General features: G+C 34.8%; 1 protein-coding gene across 2 annotated transcripts; it reads left to right on the plus strand.

The window, feature by feature from the left end:
* The first annotated feature begins 15,703 nt into the window (after positions 1-15,703).
* LOC131162642 (sulfite exporter TauE/SafE family protein 3-like) lies at positions 15,704-21,009 on the plus strand. 2 transcript variants are annotated; one of them, XM_058119254.1, is made up of 12 exons: positions 15,704-16,207; positions 16,383-16,542; positions 16,784-16,984; positions 17,730-17,794; positions 17,900-17,939; positions 18,136-18,197; positions 18,273-18,359; positions 18,608-18,658; positions 19,175-19,396; positions 19,919-20,012; positions 20,354-20,494; positions 20,595-21,009. In XM_058119254.1, the coding sequence occupies exons 1-12, from the start codon at positions 15,977-15,979 to the stop codon at positions 20,675-20,677; spliced, it is 1,437 nt and encodes a 478-aa protein (XP_057975237.1). In that variant the 5' UTR covers positions 15,704-15,976; the 3' UTR covers positions 20,678-21,009. The 2 variants fall into 2 exon arrangements, with proteins under 2 accessions (XP_057975237.1, XP_057975242.1); XM_058119259.1 differs by having other exon boundaries at positions 18,139-18,197.
* The last annotated feature ends 1,794 nt before the right edge of the window (positions 21,010-22,803 follow it).

A 22,803-nucleotide genomic window follows, 5' to 3' on the forward strand; every position in this document is an offset into this window, starting at 1 on the left:
ACGAGGGTATAAGAGGAGCTCGTTGACGAGAACAGGATTCATCAACGAGAAGATGCCGAGAGAGGATTTTTGGAAACCTGAAATTCGTCGACAAGGGTTAAAGTTCATCGACAAACTTCCTATAGGACTCGTCGACGAGGTGACGTGGATCGTCGACGAATCCCGTAGTATAAATAGAGTTAAACAAGAATTTTCAGTCATTTTCCTACGCCGAATCTCTCTCTCTCTCTCTCTCTCTCTCTCTCCTCATACGGTTTCTCCTCCTTCTCTCTAAGATTTTGGGTCGGGTTTCCGCTAGTTCGACGATCTAAAGCCACCATGACGCTCTTGGAAAAGTTCTCTACAAGTCTCCCGGAGTGGATCGTCGATGGGGCTGAGTTGAAAATCATCCCAAATCCAGGGTAAGACTTTCTACTCAGTATTTGGTTATTTGACAGTTGTAGAAAGTGTTATACGTGTAGAAATACTGAACTTTAGTCCTGGGGAATGCTGTCTCCAGAGTGTTAAGTAGGGAACCCTGCGAGTGCGGGACAGATTTTCTTGAGGGCTTTTTAAGAATCAGGTAAGGGGATAAATTAAGTTAGTTCTTTTAAGAAAATGTATGCATATATAGCATTTGATTTCTGGAAAGTAAATATATTTATATATATAATTTATATTTTAGAAAACACTGTTGAAAATGATGGTATGCTAAATATATGAAAAACCTGTTTAGTGTGACATGAGTAGAAATTGTTATGAAATACTGTTTTCAGGAAATATGATTATGATATGGATTTTTATAATGGAAAACCGGCATAGGAGCCAATATTTTTTATATTTGTTTGCCAGCGTATGGGCTGTGTTATGGAAATGATTTGCCGGCGTACAGACCAAGCTATGGAAATGATTTGCCAGCGTACGAGTTGTGTTATGATATGATTCGCCGGCGTATGGGTCGAGTTATGGTAAAATGTGAAATATCGGCGTACGGGCCAATGATTTTCATGATATACGTATATATGAAAAATGATATGAATGATTTGATAATTAATAGTATGAAATATTTATGTATCAAAGTTTCAGTATATGCTATATGATATCAGAACTTGGTTGGATTGGTCTAGTAGCACTTGCACGGTACCGTTGCTATATGTCCATAGTCATCATGATCATGATATTTGTGTTAACGCCGCTGTATGAAATGGTGTGAGATTGGATGGTCGATGTGGTTTTTAAGAAGTGTGTGAGTGCCCCTAGTGTACGGACCAGGTCTGGCAGACCCATCAGACTTACAGACTGTACTTTTGGCTTGGCAGTGGTCGACCAACTATTGTCAGGTCCCGCCTTCAGGCCACACAATCTAATCATGTGGGGGTAATACATGACAACAGCCAGCTAAGCTACCAGGAATGTTTTTGTATTATATATTATGAAATGAAATATGATTATGAAAATGCAATATGTTCTACCATGTTATAATGATATATATGTTTTCCCAAATATGACTTAACAGTTTTCTAAATATGTTTCTATATAATATATGTATGGAATACTCATGTTGTCACACACTAGTATTAGTTTATTTCCCTTACTAAGAGGTGTCTTACCCCAAATTTTATAAACATTTCAGGAGCCCCTGATAGGAGAGCGGGTAAAGCCCCGCTGATCTAGTACGGTTGGTCTGCCCTTCTAGAAGGGTAAGTGTTTTGATAGGGTCGGATATATTTTGTGGGATGGCCCTAGATATCTTTTGGGCTGTGCATTGTGTACATATATATACAATAATTATAGTAACTCTGGTATTGTGATGTATGGTATAATGAGGTGTTTATGATTTATGTTTCCTGCTGCATAGGCTTCCGTGATTTGTTTCTGATGTATCCCTGGTACCCACGGGTCCACGTGGATTATGATTTTCTGAGATTTGATATATTTATTTTATTATAATATGAAAAAAAATATGAAAATTAAACAAGTCGTCAAAATATTTGAGTAAAAATGTATATATTAATAAATGCTCAAAGACTCAAAATGTCATAAATGATTTCTCAATAAAAATGTTTGTCAAAAGAAAGTGTAGGAGAGGTTAGGGTTTTGCTTTCAGAGTGACTTTTGCAAATGAAGAGAATAGATGATCGTTGATATGAAAATAATATATAAGGAAGGCTCAAAGATTCACTATCAATATATGATTTCACCAAAATATTTTCCAAGAAAAGAATAGGTATTAGAGAACTATCTACACTTTCCATTTTCCAATTATTGTGTAATTATTTTAGAGCAGATATTTAGGAGTAATTTTGAGATCTTGTTCCTTAACTCATGTGTATAAATACACCCTTGTAATGTTGAATAACATAATAGAAAAAAATATTTTCCCAAATTTAACATGGTATCAGAGCCCTAGGTTTTCTTAATTTTTTTATCACTTTCTTTGTTGCTGTCGCCGCCGATCAGAGGCGGCTTTGCCCTTAGGCCATTAAGGCAGCTGCCTAGGGCCCCCAAATTTTTTGGGCCCCTCAATTTTTGTTTAATATAATAATATACTTTTAGGGTCCCAAAATTTTTTTTAATTAAATAATATTAATATTATTTATTATGCTCTATTCCCATAATTGACTTCCCAACTAACAAATAAATAAAATTATATTTTAAAATATAAAATAAATATAATTTAAATTTTTTTTTTCAAGTCTTATACTTCCCAACTAACAATTTTATTGTATTTCAAATTATATATTACTCCCATCTCTCTCTCTTAGTCTCTCTAAAATTTTTTTTTCATCTCTCACACTCTCTCACTCTCATCTTTTAGTCTCTCTATGATTTTTGCTCCAACTATTGTATTCATCATTTTCGGGCCTACGATTCTCTGTAATTTTCTTCAACTCTAATTTTGATTTCAATGTTTGTATATTATTTTTCTATTATTTTCACTCTGAATTTTTTTTTCTTTCTATTTATTCTTAGATTTTGGAAGTTTTGAGGTCAGAGCGCTGTATCCGGCAAGAATCCGATATCTCTAAAGTCTCGCTCACCGATCGATTTGCAATAAGAATAATAATCAGGTTATATTGTTTCAATCTACTATTTCTATAGATTTATTAAATTTATTTTTATTTGTTTACATAATTTGTCAATTTATAGTGTTAATTTTGAAATTTAACTATGTCAACAAGAAAATATGAATCCGGATACGAAAAACGAAGAAAGAAAAAAAAAATAGAAGAATTAGTGTCATCTCAAAAAGGAGCTCTTGATAAATTTATTTTTAGTTCTAAGCAAAATATAAATGAACAAGATGAAAATCCTCCAAGAAACGAGCAATCAATTCCAGAGATGGAATTAGAATCTAATATAATAATAATAATAATAATAATAATAATAATAATAATAATAATAGTGATAAAGATAACATTGATATACAGGAAATGTTCACTAATGATATTTCTTTTGAAAGACATTTTAATAATATAGAAGAAAAAAAAATAAATAATGATGATAATATTTATGATCCAAAATATTGGGAAAATATAGATACCAAATTACGAAATTTATTAGTTGAAAAAGGTCCTATTAGGGATAATGATTTAATTTTTCCAAAAGATGAAAATTCAAGACATTTTTCAAATATATATTATATTCGAAAATTATCAAATGGAGAGAAACATGATAGAAAATGGCTTATATATTCTAAAGATTTAGATAGAGTATTTTGTTTTTGTTGTAAGTTATTTGGCCAAAAATTAAATAACCAACAACTAGCTAATGAAGGGTGTAAAGATTGGGAAAATCTTAGTACCAAACTTAAAAGTCACGAAATTAGTGAAGAACATATTTTTAATATGAGTAAATGGGCTGATTTAGAGTTAAGATTGTTAAAAAATATAACAATTGATAAAAATATAGAAGAACAAATTAACAAAGAAAAAGAACACTGGAAAAAAGTATTATTGAGAATTATTTCTGTTGTGAAAACTCTTGCTAAAAATAATTTGGCATTTCGTGGGAAAAATAAACGAATTTTTCAAGAGAATAATGGAATTTTTTTAAGTTTAATTGAAATGATTGCAGAATTTGATCCAATAATGAAAAAACATATTCGACGTTTTCAATATTGTGAAATTCATAATCATTATCTTGGTCATACTATGCAAAATGAATTGATAAATTTATTAACTCTTGATATTAAAAAGAAAATTATGAAACAAATCAATGAAACAAAATATTATTCAATCATACTCGATTACACTCCGGATGTAAGTCATCAAGAACAAATGTCTTTAATAATACAATATTTGAATCTTTCTACAAGTCCAATTAAAATAGAAGAACATTTTATAGAATTTCTAAAAGTAGATGATACGTCAGGAGAAGAACTCTTTAATGAATTAATAAATGTCATACAAAAATTTGAACTTGGTATTGAGAATATAAGAGGGCAAGGATATGATAATGGATCTAATATGAAAGGAAAACAACAAGGTGTACAAAAGAGACTATTAGATTTAAATTCTAGAGCATTTTATACTCCGTGTGGTTGTCACAGTCTTAATCTAGTACTTTGTGATATGGCTAATTGTTGTTCTAAAGCTATAACTTTTTTTTGGAGTAGTACAACGAATATATACATTATTTTCTTCTTCTACGAAACGATGGAAAATTTTAACCGAATATGTACCAAATTTAACTGTAAAATCATTATCACAAACACGTTGGGAAAGTCGAATAAAGAGTGTTAAGGCAATAAGGTTTCAAGCTTCTCAAATTAGAGATGCTTTGCTTCAATTAGAAAAAACTAGTGATGATCCAAAAACAAAGAGTGAATCTTATTGTATAGCAACTTATGAAATGGAAAATTTTGAATTCTTACTAGGAATGATTATTTGGTATAACATATTATTTGCTGTTAATTGTGTTAGTAAAAATTTACAATCAAAAGATATGTGTATTGATGTCGCCATTAATCAATTAAAAGGTCTTATTGTTTTTCTAAAAAATTATAGGGAGAATGGATTTATATCTTCTATGATTTCAGCAAAAGAGATTGCATTTGAAATGAATATCGAACCTATATTTCGTAAAAAACGTGTAATTAATAGGAAAAAACAATTTGATGAGAATGCCAATGATAATACAACACACTCAGCTGAAGAATCTTTTAGGATTAATTTTCTTATACATAATAGATCAAGCTATTATTTCATTTGAGAGTAGATTTGAACAATTTCAAACATATGAGAATATTTTTGGTTTTTTATATGATTTAAAAATATTAAAATCATTAGATGAGAATAATTTGAAACAAAAATGTTTGACACTTGTGAATATTTTAAAATGTGGAACACATTCAGATATTAATGGTTTTGATTTATTTTCAGAATTTAGAATTTTAAAAGAAAGTTTGGAAGAAACGAGTACACCAATTGAAACATTGAACTTTATAAAAAAGGTAGATTGTTTTCCAAATACATTTATTGCTTATAGAATTTTATCAACGATACCTGTGACAGTAGCTTCTGCAAAAAGAAGTTTTTCAAAACTTAAACTTATAAAAAATTATTTGCGATCAACTATGTCACAAGAAAGATTAAATGGATTGGCTATGTTATCAATAGAAAAAGAAATACTTGAAAATCTTGAATATAAAACTTTAATTAGTGATTTTGCATCTCAAAAAGCTATAAAAATTAATTTTAAATAAAAATAAAAATTAAAAAAAAAATATTAAGGGTCCTTGATTAAATCATTTGCCTAGGGCCCCATATTGTGAAGAGTCGGCCCTGCCGCCGATCGTTCGTCTTCTCCGGCGTTCATCTTTCACAGCTTGTCTCTTGGTTCATGGCTCATTATCGTAGTCTCTCAGTTTTCAGTTTTCCATCGTCGTCTTCACCGATCGCTCGTCTCTCTTAGTTCGTCAGCGGTGCTCGACCGTGTCAGTTCTCTCATCACCACATCTCTTACAGATCTCTCAATCTCCGATGTTCGCCTCCGACGTTCATCGCCTCTCTTAGTTCTTCAACGATTCACTGCCCGCCGAATCCCATTCTCTCTCCTCGGCTCGTCGTCTCAAACTCCTTTGGTGGTCTCTCCTCTTCTCCGGCAGTCCTGCCATCTCTCAGACACAGGAAAAACATTATTCCCTCATCGTTTTTTTGCCTAGATATCTCTTGATTTCTCAATGCTTCTCCATTAGTCTTCTCCTACTGCTCTCCGCCTCTCATTTTGTCATCACGTCTCTCTGTTCGATTCTCCTGTCTTCTCTGGCAGTCATCTTCGACTGGTGCATCTTCGGTTCTTTCCCATCTTCGGCGTCGTCTTTCTCAGTTCCAGTTCGTCGTCTCGGCTAGTTTCTATTCGTAGCTTTCTGGAGATCCATCTTAGTCTTGTTTTCTTCCCTGGCGCCCATCTTCACCGGCAGTATCTCAGCTCTATTTTTTTTGGCAATCCAACCATCTCAGCTCCGGTGGCAGTTTTTGGTTGATCATTAAATGAGATTTATTTTGTAATTTTTTTTTAATGATTGATAAGTATATTATGAGTTGCATTCAGTTTATAATCTATTTTGAATCCTTATGGTGCGATTGATCATCTTTGGGTATCCCTCAAGCCTCTAGTCATCTTCTCTGGCATCTATTCAGTTTTCTCAGTCATCGATGGCATTCCTTGTCTTAGTTTCGACTCGCCTCAGTGGTCTCAACACTCCGACGACACCTTCGGCTTCTCTGATTAAACAATTGCTGAATTTGTCTTTCAATTCATAAGGTGAGATTATCAACTCAAAGATTTATATTTTTTTTTTGCCATTGCAGAGATCAGATCTGACTCGATTCGACGTTTGATTTGCCTGAACTGATCTCAAATATGACCAACATCACATCTAGTTCTTTAATGACTACAAATACTATCACAAGTTCTTCAACTTCTTCTGAGATTGATATCCCTGGTCTCACTAGCAAATAATACCGTCAACTCTTGGATCTTTTATCATCCTTGAACACCAACTCTACCAATTTTGCTGGTAACCTTATCTCTTGTCATTCTGCTTCTTTTTCCAATACTAAATGGATTGTTGATTCAAGTGCCTCCGATCATATGACTTCCAATTTGTCTTCTCTTGATAATATTAAACTTCTTAATCAACCATGCCCCATTAAGCTTCCAAATGGTGACATTGTTCTTATAATTTCTCCTAATTTAAGCTTTCCAATACTATGCGTTTTTCTCCTAATTTATCACTTTCTAATGTTTTTTATATGCCTTCATTCAAATTTAATTTATTGTCCATCAGCAAACTTACCACTAACCTCAATTGTGTTGCTATATTTTTTCCTACCTTTTGTGTTTTTCAAGACCTATCAACGAGGAGGTTAATTGGAACATGTGAAGTACGAGGATTAACTTTACCACTATAAACCTCCCTTTGCCTCAATTTTCCACTCTCAGCGTGTTTCTGACACTTCTCTTTGGCATCAACGTCTTGGTCACCCTTCTATTTCATGTATTATGAAAACCCTAAATATTTCTTCTTCCCATTTTCCTTGTGATGTTTGTGCTAAAGCAAAGCACACTCGTTTACCTTTTTCTTTGAATACAAATAGGAGAATATTTTGTTTTAATCGGATTTATTGTGGTATATGGGGTGGTTATCCTACAGCTTCACTTTCTAGTGCACATTTTTTTTTAACAATTGTGGATGACTACTCGCATGCTACTTGAGTCTATTTTATGCGCATGAAATCTGATACTTTCACTTGCCTTAAAAATTTTTGCGCCGTGGTTAAAAATCAATTCAATTACACTATTAAGCACGTGCGCACTGATAATGGTAGAGAATTTCTATTTACTCCTGTAAGAACCTGACCCAAGAAGTCCAAATTAAATAAATAAGTAAAGGGTAAAAAGGTAAAATTAGCAGGCTTCGTCGACGAAGCCATTGTTCTCGTCAACGAAGGCCCTCATACTGTTCATCGCCGAAATTCAGAGCGTTGTCGACGAAGAGATACCGAGCAAGTTGTAAAATATCATAATAGGGTTCGTCGCCGAAGGTAACGGTTCGTCGACGAAATTCTTGAATGGTTCATCGACGAAGGCACCGTCTCGTCGACGAATTGGACTGGGTCAAGGGTCTATAAATAGGATATTTTGTTGCTTCATTGCTAAGAAAACTCAAAATCTCTCTCTCTCTAGAACTCGAACCACTCTCTCTCTCTCTCTCTCTCTCTCTAGGGTTTTGGGCTATCTGTTACCCGAATCAATGGTTCGACGTAACCACGTGGATCAAGAGGAGAATCTCTACATTTATAGGATTAGAATTTCGTTTCGAGGATTTTTGAGTTTTCTCCCAAAATCGAGGTAAGGGTCCGATTTTATTTTTGGTTCGGTAGATTTATAGTAGGTAGGATTATATTGAAGTTGTGTTCTTCAATTTTTAGGTTTTGGAAACTCAATTCGCTGTTTAGGAGCTGTATAGTTCGTATTTTAGCTTTCGAGGAAAGGTAAGGGGCTTCTGTTTATATCAGTTATTTTTGTAATCTAAATTGGTAAAACTATGCTTTACGATCATATAGATGTTTTGGTTACTTATTTGGGAAAATCTATCAGGTGAAATTACGGGATTTTTGGGTTTATAGTTTTTGGAAAAATTGGGAGTTTCAGGTATCATCTCCGTTTCTGTTGGAAAACTATATATTTGGTTAAACTATAATATAGAGATGACCGTACCTTTGATTATCTTAAATTGTATTTTTGGAATACCTGATATGAGATTGTTTGTATACCCAAATAAGTGCGGAATGAGCTTATATATTTTGAATGATATGTTTGTGGAAAAGCATGTCGATTAACTACTGTAGGCTATGAATGATATGTTTTGTGAAAAAGCGTGTCGGTTAACTGCCATAGGCTGTGAGTATTTGAAATGAGATATAGGAACGTGAGTTCCAAATTGTTCCAGGTTTTGTGAAAATTCCGAGTTGGAATAAAATCGAAGGCCTAGGACAATCGAAGCGTGCCGGTTAACAACAGAAGGCTAAGATATGAAGCATGCTGGAATAATATCGTAGACGATGATATTCGGCTTGAGGCCGAGGGTGTGCAATACCACCTATGATTCTGGTTGGTCACCGAAGGGTATGAGTTTGTACCGTGTTTGCACCAGTTGAACGTTGCGGGGCTTAGGCTACGCCAGGTTACCAGGGGTGCTGTGTCGTGCAGCCGACTTTGGCCGAAGAGTGTGATAATACTAGGCTGAGATGTTTTGTGAGATGTATACTGGAACTATTTTGCAAAAATACTGGAATTGTGAAATGTTTATGTTTTACTGTTGAAATAACACTTATGTGCCACATACTGATATAACTTGTTTCTCCCTTACTAAGAGGTGTCTCACCCCTATCATTCAAATATTTTTCAGGACCCTCAAGTAGCTGACACTAGCATCCTAGCAGTTCAGGAGCGTGGTGGTTAGTTAGCACTGTCTAGGTACTTGTGTAAGTACTAAACCGTGGCTGAAGTTTCATTTTGGGTTACGTGGATACCTGGGGATTATGTTTTGTATTATGGGACTAGATCCTGTTTTGTATAGACTCTAGTATGGTTTTATGAATGTATTAGGTTGAATTTTCCGCTGCGTATACATGTTGTGTATGTGATGATGGATAGGGTATACGTGAACGCTACGGGGTCGGACCCATATATTGTGTAGTATCATGGATATTGTATGATACAGGGACATGTTAGGTTACTAAATCACACCTTGGGTCCCATTTTTGGATTTGGGGCGTGACAACTCCACTTCAAACCTTTTTCCATGGTCAAGACATTCTTCATGAGTGCACATGTGTGGATACACCTCAACAGAATGGTGTTGTCGAGCATAAACATCGTCATCTTCTTAATGTGGCTCGGCGTTTACGTTTTCACGCTAATCTTCCCATTACTTTTTGGGGTGAATGTATTCTCATAGACACTTATTTAATTAACCGCACTCCTTCACCCAACCTCAATCATAAGTTCCCTTATGAACTTCTTTTTCAGAAACCACCATCATATACACACTTATGAGTGTTTGGTTGCTTGTGTTATGCCTAAACCGCTCGCCAACATCGCGATAAATTTTCTCCTCCTGCTCTTAGATGTGTTTTCTTAGGTTATCCTGCTCATCATAAGGCTTATCGTGTATACGATCTTGAAAACAAAAAAAATTCTTATCTCCCGTGATGTCACTTTTGAAGAAAATATTTTTCCCTATCATCTCATACCTCCAACTCCTACATCTTCTCCAGTCTATTCCTGATATACACTCTTCCTACACTTTGCCTACCCAACCAACCACACCTAACCCTAGCCCCTCATCTCTCACTTCTTCTCCCTTGGTTTCCTCACCGACACCCTCACCCTCACCCCTTCCCCACCACCCCCTCCACCCATCTCTTCATGACCCAAACGAGCTGTCACACATCCCTCTTACTTGGATGATTATATCTGCTCCATTTTACCAAAGTCCTCCACGACTTCACAAGTTTCAAGATGTTCCTTAGGTACGGTTCATTGTCTCTCCTCTTTTTTATCTTATCATCATTTTTCTAATCAACATTTGGCTTTTCTTTCTGTTATGTACCAACATTGGCGTGATGTCATGGCTTCTGAAATCCAAGTTGTAGAAACCAATCATACATGGGTTCTTCAACACCTTTCCCCTGACAAAAAACCAATATTCGGTAAATGGGTGTTCAAAACAAAAACTCGGGCTGATGGATCCATAGAGCGACACAAAGCTCGCTTGATGGCCAAATGCTACACTCAAGTAGAAGGTTTGGATTATCATGACACTTTTGCTCCTGTTGCTAAACTCGTTACTGGTAGATGTGTTCTTGCAGTAGCTGCAGCTCGGAATTGACATCTCCTTCAATTGGACGTGAACAACGCTTTTCTCCATGGTGACCTTAATGAGGAGGTTTATATGACCCCTCCACCGGGTTATTGCTAATAGGGGGAGACTCATCATGTTCCTTAACCCATGTGTATAAATACACCCTTATAATGTTGAAGAACATAATAGAAAAAAAATCTTTTCCCAAATTTAACAATAGGAGAACCTATAGATTTGCTCTCAAAAAGATTTTTGCAATGAAGAGTATGTGAGATTAAAAAATGAGAATGAATGCTCTTTGATTTGAGAAAATAAGAGTATAAAATGCCCTAATATGTTGAAGTATGAAAATATGTTGGCAAAAGTTATTTCAAAGCATTTAGGCTTGGTTTATATAGGCATTTTCAAAAACTAACCGTTATGTGACCGTTGCCCATTAAAATAATAAATTATTTTGAAATTTTTTTACCGTTGGGAGCTCAAAAATGGCTCAACCTAAGAGTTTCGATCGACTGGCCTGAGGTCTGGTCAATTGGCCCAAAGGTGAAACCCTTTTTTGCGCAATTTGGTCGACTGGCCAAATGATCCGGTCGGCTAAATCATCAATCTATGAAGGTCGGTCGACTGGCCTCATAGGTCCAGTCGACCGGGCCCTGTAAAAAATGATTTCTTGGCCATTCGTTCTGTTTGGTCAACTAGGCTTGTAAGTCCGATCAACTGGGCCCTTTACAAAATGATTTCTTTGCCATTTGTTTTGTCCGATCGACTGACCCCTTCTGAAAATTGAGTTTAAGCCCTCTTTTAATTTCAAAATCACTTTAAAGCTTTTGTATGAGTTATAACTTTTTTTAAGTGAAAGATTTTCCATGGGTCATTCTATAGTTGTTATTAAGCTTCTAATCAAATCATATAAGACATGCATGTACAATTAAATCTAAATGCATTACAACTAAAACAAAATAAATCTTCTTTTCTTTGCTCTTCAATCTTCCATGGAATGGGCCAGATGATGTGAGCTTTAAGAGTCTCATGACTTCCATTTTACCTTTTACCCTATGTGCGTTCTGAAATGTAAACATGTTCAAGTACTAAAAGCACAAATAAGATTCATACGATTGTCATTATCAAAACAAGATCAGGCCCAAAAATTCAACAAATTAGCTAGCAGGGAAGAAATGAAAATAATTAGGGCTTGTTTAGTTATAGAAAAATTTTTTTTATTTTTTATTTTTTTCAAAAAAATTATAAAATTTTGACTTATTTTTTAGTTTTTCAAGAAGGTAAAAAATAAAAAAGAGTTTGTTCAAATATACGAAACAAATTTTCATTTCATACTTCTAGATTTCAGAATAATTTCAAAAAAAAAAAAAGACAACTTATTTTCTAATTTTTTTAAAAAAATATATAAGGTAACACTTGAAACTATTGATTTTGGGACATGAATTTTGGCCTTTGTGTGAATTTAATAAAAATTCTATACATAATCCGCACAAATTAAAATTTAAGATCCGAATTTCATACTCTTGTATGCGAAGTAAAAATTAGAAATCTAGAAAAATAGTAAAAATTGTTTCCAATTTTTTTATATAAATTTGAACATTAGAAATTAAAATGGCACTTTTGTAATTATTTAAAAAATAAAAATAAAATTATTTTTAGAATAAAATGATATCAAAACTATTTATTATTATTTTTTTATTTCATACAAATTCGTAAAAATGAAAAATTAATTGATTTTTGGTATATTATTTAATTAAAATGAAAAATAAAAATTATTTTCCATAACTAAACAAGTCTTTAATTTTTTGGGACTCATATCTTGATTCCTTTGTGTATATTCCTAAGTACATATCACACCTAGATGTCGAGTACAATTCTCTATTTATGCGGGGCACGATCAGAATATAAATCTCACAAAATTGAATTAAGCCAAAATAGAAATTAATTGTTAGATTAACTTATTAAATCAAGTTGGTTAATCATACCCTCAAATTTTAACTAATTTTTTTTTTAAAAAAATGACTAAATAGACAATTAGCAATTCATGATGATCACTCAACTTGAATCTAGAAGATTTTATGATTAGGGACACATCAACCGAATAATTTTACAAGTAAATAGCAGTTAGCTAGGTAGTGAACATTAATCATGCACCACAAAACTAAATAGTGTCCAATAGACGCCAGTATGTACTCTCTACCACATACACACACCTAGAGTGTATAAAAATTATCAAAAAACTAAAAATCGGATCGAAATCACAAGCAGTTTGGTTTTTCGATATTTGGTTTCAGTCTTAGAAAATGTTAGGTAGTGATCATTAATCACGCACCACAAAACTAATAGTGTCTAATATACGGCAGTACGTACTCTCCACCACACACACACACACATAGCGGTGTACAAAAATGATCAAAAAATTGAAAATCGAATCGAAATCGGACCGAAATAACAAGCAATTCAATTTTTCGGTATTCGATTTCGGTCTTAGAAAATGTAAATTTTCTATTTTGATTTCAGTTTCCAAAATATAATCGAACCTAAAAATTGAAAAAACTGATTTTAATTTATATTATATATGTAAATTAAAATAATTATTTAATTAGTATGTTAATACATGATTGGTCCATTTAATATTTAGAAATCAAAATGTCTAATAGGTTCTCAACAACTTTGTGAAAAGAAATTGTTGAATATTTAAAAAATCGATTAAAAACTAAAAAAAATTGTAATTGAACCAACAAATGTTTGGTTCTCCACGGGATAATAAATTCAGTTCAATTTCGATTTCACACACACAGAGGACAAAAATTAAGGGCCCCGGCCCAGTCGGGCCAGTTCAAATAATAAGGACAACTTGTGATTTTTGTGACCTTAAGGTTACGAGTTCAATTCCCACTTAAGGCACTACGTTGGTAAATTACTAGAGATGCGTCAATGGGTGGGCGACTTTCACCTTTCGGATTTGGTGTCGCACCATAGTGTCCAAAGTAACGCAATAGTAACCGGAGTCTTTAAATAAAAAAATAAAATAAAATTTAAGGGCATTGCTAATGGGGAAGTTATATATAGGGGGAACAGTACTACCACTGGTGCAGAAAACAAGACGCCCATTTAATATGCCAATATGCATGCCTGTGGTTTCAACCCTTCTGTGTTCGTTCTGCCATCTCCCCACCTTCTGCGAAATTTCCCTGGAATTTCCTTCTGCTTGTTTTATTTGATTGCGGTATTACTCTACTTTCATTTTTGTCAGGCGCCTTAATATCACTCTCACACACACACACACACACACACACACATCAAGTCTCTATATTACTTTTTCAAGCAGAAATATTTGTTATTTTTTAAGCCATATATATAATTGGATGCTATATATGCATGCAGTAATAAAAATTATTAATTAAGGTGGTGAGTGTTGTGGGGTTAAATGGATTCCCTGGCGGTAAGTCTAATTCTTTAACAGTTGTTTAAATAGGCCTTAATATCGTGTCTTATGTGTCTCGAATTGCATTTCACATGCCTTCGAACCCAACCCTACCTCCCATGGTTTGACCGAATCAATTTTTTAAGTTTAGATGATCCTTATTGATCTCGGTAACACACTTGATCCTCTAATTGTTAGATATCATTTGTTGGTACCGAAAGAGTCCATGTGTAGGCTTGATATCTATAGGTGAGCACTCACTTAATCTAAAAATTTAAATTCATTACATCTTGAGCTTAATTATGTATATAAGCACCCATTATTCACTCAATTTTTCTTAACCAAAACAAACCAAATTCTCAACCAGTAGCTGTTTGTTTTATTGTACTGAGTAGTTAGCTGCAAAACCAGAGGGAAGCAATTCATAGATAAGAGGCCAAACCCAATTTTGGAGTTTAGGCTGCAGGCCGCGGCAGCAGCAGCACCGTAGCTATGGCTGCAGCAATAATGATTAAGCAGATCAATTCTACGGCACTTCTACTTCCTGGAAGCTTCGCAGAAATGCAGCGACTGCTTCCTTTTCCCTGTCTCCTGGCCAACCGGCCCAGTTCAGTTCCCATGGTGCATGTACTTCAGCTAGCTCAAGTACGTGTGTCCATACACAACTACTGCAATATATGAAAAAACAAAACCAATTACTAGGTACATTAGCATTTGAAGGATCAGCTTTTACCTCTAAGAAATTCAAAGCAGTTAATTGTATTACATTGGTCGCATACCCATCTCACAAATTGATGTGAGAGTTTTGAGCTGACACATGAAAAAATTCTAAATTGATTGTTCTAAGAATCATCATTTTGCGGACATATAAACTAACTCCTTATTTAATTCCTGTTGTGATAGTGATAAGTATATTCGTTCGAAGATTTCATGAGGACTTGATTTTATATATTGGTTTTGAAAAGCCCATAAATCAATGATTTTGAAGCTGTCCTTTTTTCCATTATTGGAAAACCCTCCTAATATATACATATGTAACATCAAATTTTATAATAGGGAGCTAGTTAAAAAAAAAACATATATAAATTGCACTTCTTCTTTGGTTAAAAGAAATTGTGACATATAATCACTATGGTAGGAGATAATAACAAATTATTTCATATTTTATGAATCTAAATTAATTTCAATTTTGATGAAATAGAAAAAAATAATTTCACAAAAAAAAAACGAAGTCAGTTAAAGGCAAAATAAAATCTGATCTTCAAAAAAATTAGAACTGAAAATCTATTAATATTTTTTATTTAGAGATTAATGGATTTTTTAATAATAAAAAAAATTAGATTTCGCCATTTTGGTTAAAAAAGAAACTCAAGATAAGAATTATTTATTTATTTATTTATTTGTCTACTTCTTTTTAGGGAAGAAGGTACACTAAGTCGTAAGATTTGGGCAACGGAGGTCCCCTCAGTAAAAGAATATGGCGCGCGCGATGGATATAAATGCTAGGGGAGATGGCAGCCACTGAGGAAGTACAGTCTGATCTTCTCCGTTGCGTGGGTGCTCAAGAGCAGGAACCCGAAGCAGAGGAAGAAGAGAAAATACGTACAGGAAATTAATATATACAGTTATAGCTCTTGCAGTTCATAGAAAAAACCCATTTCTTCTTCTCTTTTTGATATTAATTGTTAACCTCCATGGCAAGAGTGGCGATGAGCCAGAGAGCCGTTGCAGCAGTAGCGACGGCAGTGGCATGGCTCTGTTTGTGCCTCGTCGTGATGAGCGATGTGGGCAGTGCAGAGAGGGTCCTGAAAGCTACAGACCCAGAAAAGTTGGTTGATCAGAAAGAAATGAACAGAGGGTTTATGGTAAAGGTGGTTAATTTTTTGTGGCAGAATGGGAAATCTTCATACCAACCTGTTTGGCCGGTGAGAATAATTACTTTTCTCCCACTTTTCTGATGTTAATGGTGTTTAATTTAATGACCCAGTTCTTATTTCTTGTATAATGCGGTAGGTAACAGATTGGGTCCTTTTAATTTCTCTTTCCTTTTTTGGCCCTAAAGATATTTGTACTCACAAGTCTAATTTTTCCAATGAGCAGGAGATGAAGTGGGGGTGGAGAATTGTGGTAGGATCGATAGTTGGATTCTTTGGGGCGGCGCTGGGGAGTGTTGGAGGAGTTGGAGGGGGTGGAATTTTTGTTCCAATGCTCACATTGATCATTGGTTTTGACCCCAAGTCTTCCACAGCCATTTCTAAATGTGGGTAATCAGCTGCTCCATTTAATTTAATGCCTCTACTTAATTATTAATGTATAATAACTGAGAGTGATTACTGATTCGTATAAAATATAGAATTGCATTTATTTATTTTTTTACAATGCTAATTAACTAGGCAGTCACAAGTTCTGGAGTTCTTCTGAAGGTATTTAGTTGTTAAAATGCTGGAGAATATTATTATGTGTGTATATTTATTGAAGAGAGAGATTTTTGTGGGCTGTAGGTATGATCATGGGGGCAGCGGGATCAACGGTGTACTACAATCTTAGGCTAAGACACCCAACGCTGGACATGCCCCTCATAGATTATGATCTAGCCTTGCTCTTCCAGCCTATGCTTATGTTAGGCATCAGCATTGGAGTTGTCTTCAACGTCATCTTTGCGGATTGGATGGTCACAGTTCTTCTCATCATCTTATTTATAGGTAAAATCCAGGTTATAACATGAGAAATGCCAACTGCATATTTTTTCCATTCTATATATTTCATTTTTCATGCCAAATATTGAATATCCTACATATGGATTTGTGAAGAAACATCGATAAATTCCCTCCCCGTGCCCCCTGCTGGCCTCAAAAAAAAAAAAAAAAAACCATCCCATAAATTAAAGAGTTCATTCTTTTAAGGTTTGTCTAAATCAAGAATTTTGCTTCAAGAAAGAAAAGGAAAGGAAAATAAGGAAGAAACTCATTTTTCCTTATATTTTCCTTCTCACTTAAATTCTATAAAATAAAAATTTATTTTAATATGATTCAAAATTAAGAAAAACTAAATATTAATGGTATGTAAACTTAAAATTTTGTTTATAAATTTGTTATATCTTTTTTTTATCTTTCTCACTTTCCTTCATAACCAACATGAGAATATGGGTTCTTTGATATTTTTTTTTTCTTTTCCTAACATTTTTCGAGATCCAAACGGAGGCTTAATGTTTAGTATTTGAGCATACTATCCTTTTTACCCACCTACTAGTGGTGATAGAAATTTGAAGTGTGGGACGAGGAAGTTGGCATCAAAGCATGCTTATAAAAGAATGGAGAACAACCTTTTCTAGCTGGCCTCATGTTTTCTTGTTCCAAGTGCAAAAGAAAAAGCATTTAGCTATTTTCATGAGATTTTCTTCCCAATGGTGGCATGAATCAGTGTGACAATGAAAATTTATGGTGACAGGTACATCAACTAAAGCTTTTTTTAAAGGTGTAGATACATGGAAGAAAGAAACGGTGATGAAGATGGTAAGGCTACCAAATTCACTCATCACTCATCAGTTCAATTTCTCAACAGATTTCTTTTGATGCAAACCTATTAATATGGAGTTTGAGATTCTACTTGACTTTCAGGAAGCTGCCAAGGCACGGGAATTTGAGAGCAAACCTGATGGTTAGTGCTTTTCACTATTGCCCCATCCTAAATGCTGTAATTAAACACAACTTTCACCACAGAAATTGATAGATAAAACACATAACATGAATATAAACCTTTGTAAAGATCAAAGAAACTGTCCTTCCAAGTCCAACTTTCAGAAAGATCTTTTTCTCATAGTCTGTATTAGTTTGTGCTGACTCTTGACTTGCAGAAGGCGCCGGAGATGATTACAAACCATTACCGAGTGGTCCAGCTCCTGCGCTAGATGAGGCTGTAAGTCTAAGACAATGATCTCTCCCAGAATTTTTTTTTTTTCATATCTACTTAACTATTATCATTACTCTCTAGGTTCCTATGAGATACAACATTTTCTGGAAAGAGTTGGGCTTGCTTTTGTTTGTGTGGGTGGCTTTCCTTGCTGTTCAGCTTGCTAGGGTAATCTATTTTCACCTATCATGCTATATGGTAATAATTTTGGTTCAATTTTCCCCTGAGCTTTCTAAGATTGTATTCAAGAACATATAATAATATGTGTCACCAAATCATGGCCAGTGCATGGCTCCATGGCAATCTCCTAAATCTCTGGGCAGCCAAACAAGTTTAACTTTCTAACTTAAAGTCACTATGAGTTGCTGGGTGCTGACTAATTACTGAATGTAACGCGTGTATGAATCTCCATGCAGAGATATACCACAAATTGCTCCGTCTTCTATTGGATTATAAACTCCTTGCAGGTAAAATTCCCGATCTAAAATAGTATATATAGTTGTGTTTCAGTCAATAAATTACTAATAACACAAATACACATGTTCCCACACCTACACACGCATGCACACACCTAGAGACTCTTGTTCAGGGTTTGCTGAAAAGTTTTGGCTCTATTTCCTTCAACTCTATACATTTTTAGTACCAAGAATCAAGCAGTTTTTTATCCTTACCAAAGAGAGAAGGGAGACCAAGAAAAAATGAAAAAATTTTATATTATTGTATGTTATGTTATTTATCTAGTCATCTAACAAATTTTGTGCAGTTCAGAGTGACCGGGCTGCCTTCAAAAGTACTCATGGCAGTGGGGTCTAGGCGTCAATTTAATAACATGATGATAAACAAACATTTTTTCATCTGAGATAGAGTTTACGCGGGCAAATTGATGTCTTAACATAAAATACAAACAGAGCTGTCTTTGAAAAACCAATTATCACATGTTTTAAAGATCAATCCTTTTAACAACATAATTATGTCATGTTTAGGTACCAATTGCAGTCTCTGTTTCTCTGTTTGAAGCTATATGTTTATGCAAAGGGACAAGAGTAATTGCATCCAAGGGAAAGGAAATCACAAATTGGAAGATGCATCAGATGATTCTTTACTGTATCTGTGGGATAGTAGCTGGCATTGTAGGTGGATTGCTCGGGCTTGGAGGTGGTTTTATCTTGGGACCCCTTTTTCTTGAATTGGGAATTCCTCCTCAGGTAAAATTAACTTTATTCACACACGGACTGTGCCTATTAATAAAATGAAGCGTATGAGGGAAGGAAATGATCACGAGGAGAATCAAACATAGGAAGTTGGAATGCACAAAGGAAACAAACATGGGATACAAGCCTGTATCTTTATCTTTGCAGTTTGTCAACAATGATAGAAGCCTGTAACTATATAGGGAATTAATGCTCACTTCACAATTTTAATCAACCTATTCCTCTCAAACATTTTGGGACCCATGGATTTTAGAGGAAATGGTTGGCAATCCTTATAGCCAGAACTGGGTTTCATGCAGTCAAGGAAACACCAAAACATGATCGGTGGGGTAACTTGTCTGACTCTCCACAAGCTCAATTGAACTGGCCTTGGTCTGCAGGATTGTGTGATTAAGAACCCCATCCCAAGGCTGGCCCAAAAGTTTAGACACAAACAACAATATTGAATGATTTGCTCTTATAAATTTCAGCCGCTAAAATAAATAATTTTGCATAACAAAGTTTTAACTTTTGCAGGTGGCAAGTGCAACATCGACCTTTGCGATGACATTTTCTTCCTCCATGTCGGTTGTACAATATTATCTTCTAAAGCGTTTCCCAGTCCCATATGGTATGCAGCAATAACAGATTGTGACAGAAATCAATTCTAAATCCTGCTAGCTAGATGTTTCCTGCGCAGACAAGTGAACTGATACCAACCTCATTTATTTTCAAGATTGATGTTCCAACAGCCTGTTTCTATTGGCTGATTGGAGAGAGAGAGAGGAAAAACGACTCTCTCCCTCCAAACAACCAGTTTGGATTACATTTTTTGGAAAGAAATGGTGATAGAGAGAGAATCTGCTTATAATCCCTACAGACATTTGGAGAGAAAATAGCTGGCCTTAAGATTAATTTTTTAGTTCTTAATACATCTTAACCTTATATTTACGTTGCCATCTTCTGCTGCAGCTTCTTATCTTGTTCTAGTAGCTTTACTAGCTGCCTTGGCCGGTCAACATGTAGTAAGGAAGATAATAGCCCTACTTGGGAGGGCGTCGATTATCATCTTTATATTGGCTTTGACAATCTTTGTGAGTGCAATCAGTTTAGGTATGTAGCAATCTAGTTTTCAGTAAATTAAAGGTCTTTAGATATGGGCAAAGGTGCACGATTTGTCTCAGAATGCTCAATATGTGATTGTAAATTGCAGGTGGGGTGGGCGTGGCAGATATGGTGGAGAAGCTGCAAAATGACGAGTACATGGGATTTGAGAATCTCTGCTACCACTCTTAGATATGTTGTGCATAAATTAATATGGCAATCGAGTATCTCCAGCAGGGAGAATTCTACCCGTGTTGATTTTCACTTCTACATGGTCACCTATCTGTTAATTTCTTTTGAGAAAAAATTATAAAGTACTTAGACTTATGGATCACTGTACCTGTCTTTGCTGGAGCCTCACAAGCAGAGATCCATCACAGTTTTTTTTTGCCTTTTATGTTACCTTGTGTTAATGAATTGAATGTCAGTTTTTTGGTGCATTATCCTTTGTTAAAACTTCTTTGACTTTGCCTATTCAGTGTAGGACTTGGTCATTTTTTTTTAATCAAAACTGTCTAGCAAAATCATTGGCCACCATAGTATATAGCTTCTTTATGCTTATTTTGGAAAGTTCCATATGAAATGGTGGAAACCTTGCATGGGGTGTGATGACAAGATTTGTGCCTCTCTCACATTTATGTACATATTGGTGAATCTCACATGCATGTAAGACTTACCATATTTGGGGAAGAGAGCCACGTTTTGGGAACTCCACTGAGTTCTTATTGATGGCTTCTTTTTGCATTTTTGAGAAGATCCAGTGAAATAAAGGCTGACTTTGAGTCTTGAATGGTCCCGAGTTTAAAATTAAGTCCCTTGAATCTTGAGTTTTAAAACTGAGTCCTGATATTGGGTACTTTTAGCTGAGTCCTTTGATTTCAAAATTAATTTTCTATTCTTAAAAATGAGTTTGAGTCCTGTATTTTTAAAATTGAGTCTTCTTATTTTAGTTTTAAACTGAGCTTTTATAACTTTAGTGGAGGTGTCTTTAGTTGCAAAATTAATCTCTTCTATTAGGCTAGGTTTTGTGAAATAAGTCTCGTATTTCCAAAATTTTGATTCCTTTTAATTTTAAAACTAAGTTCTTCTAATTTTTAGTTGAATTTCCTTAAATTTCAAAATTGAGTTCTTTTATCCTTTTTATTTGGAAAATTGAGTTTTTCTATTTCTAATTTGAGTCCTAGAATTCTTAAAATTGAGTATCTCTAATTTTTTAATCTTTAGATTTTTAGATTAAGTCTTTCAATTCCTAAATTGAGTTTTTCACTTATAAGATTGGGTCTTTTAATTTCAAAACCGGGTTTAGTTTTCAGTTATGATAAAGAGCACAAGAGGTCACATTTTTATTAAAAAGGGACAGGGCACGTGTCCAAAGTACAGCGCACACCGCAATACACATACAACAAAAAAATAATATTACAAAAAAGGGAGAATGTCACATACATGGGTTACAATTGAGTAAATACAGGGAAAGAATAAGAAAGGTCAGTACAAAGAATAGTTGCAGTAAAGGCAAGGCCATATGGGGGTACATACACACCAAAAAAAAATTACAAAAAAACAATAATAAATACAGGGAAATCCAAAGCCCTCCACTCCTGGGTTGCCAGCTGGCATAGCTGGAGGCATCCCAAAGCTTCCTGCGCACAAAATAGCACATCAATTTGTTAACAGGGAATTCAAAAAAAAAAAATGTAAAATACGAATCCACATGTGTAGGAGAATGAAATCAGTTGAGGAAAATATTCCCTGCCACCACAGGGAATAAGAAAGGGAAATCAGTTAGGGGGGAGGAAATTGGCGCCAAATCAGCCTCTCAGACTCCCTATAAATAGGGAGTCTCGCACTATAGGAGGTTAAGGAGGAGAAAGCATAAAAAGAAAAAAAACTCTGCAAAAAAGGAGAGAAAACACAGTAAAGGAGCAATAGAGAAACTTTGCACAACCAAAGAGAGCATCAAAGAGTGAAGCAAGTAGAGAGAGGAAAGAAAACTCTGCAAAACTGAGAGTTAGAGAAGAGAAAACAAATAGTGTTCAGAATATAAAGGGGGAGAAAACTCTGTAAAATTCATAGCACAGAGCAACATTTAGAAGCAGAGGGTGCAACACACATTCAGAAGCATAACACTCAGAGCACACTATACATTCAGAATACCAGACTGGACAAGCACATACAAACACCAAGGGAAGGGAGAAGAAGACCGAAGGAGAGAAGGAGGAAGGTAAATCCAAAACTATATTGCTTGTATTGTCCAATTCATATAATACCTATGAGTGCGTGAGTATGAATGCAGGTACCCCCCCCCCCCCCCCCCCCCT

This window comes from Malania oleifera, chromosome 1 (assembly GCF_029873635.1).
Source record: "Malania oleifera isolate guangnan ecotype guangnan chromosome 1, ASM2987363v1, whole genome shotgun sequence".
In the NCBI taxonomy this organism is placed as follows: Eukaryota; Viridiplantae; Streptophyta; class Magnoliopsida; order Santalales; family Ximeniaceae; genus Malania; species Malania oleifera.

What these genes read in the sequence shown, in the direction of transcription:
- LOC131162642 (XM_058119254.1), top strand. Translation starts at nt 15,977, where the DNA reads ATGGCAAGAGTGGCGATGAGCCAGAGAGCCGTTGCAGCAGTAGCGACG. An exon ending in TTCCACAGCCATTTCTAAAT is followed by an intron (nt 16,543 to 16,783) that starts GTGGGTAATCAG and finishes TGTGGGCTGTAG; the next exon opens with GTATGATCATGGGGGCAGCG. An exon ending in TGTGAGTGCAATCAGTTTAG is followed by an intron (nt 20,495 to 20,594) that starts GTATGTAGCAAT and finishes TGTAAATTGCAG; the next exon opens with GTGGGGTGGGCGTGGCAGAT.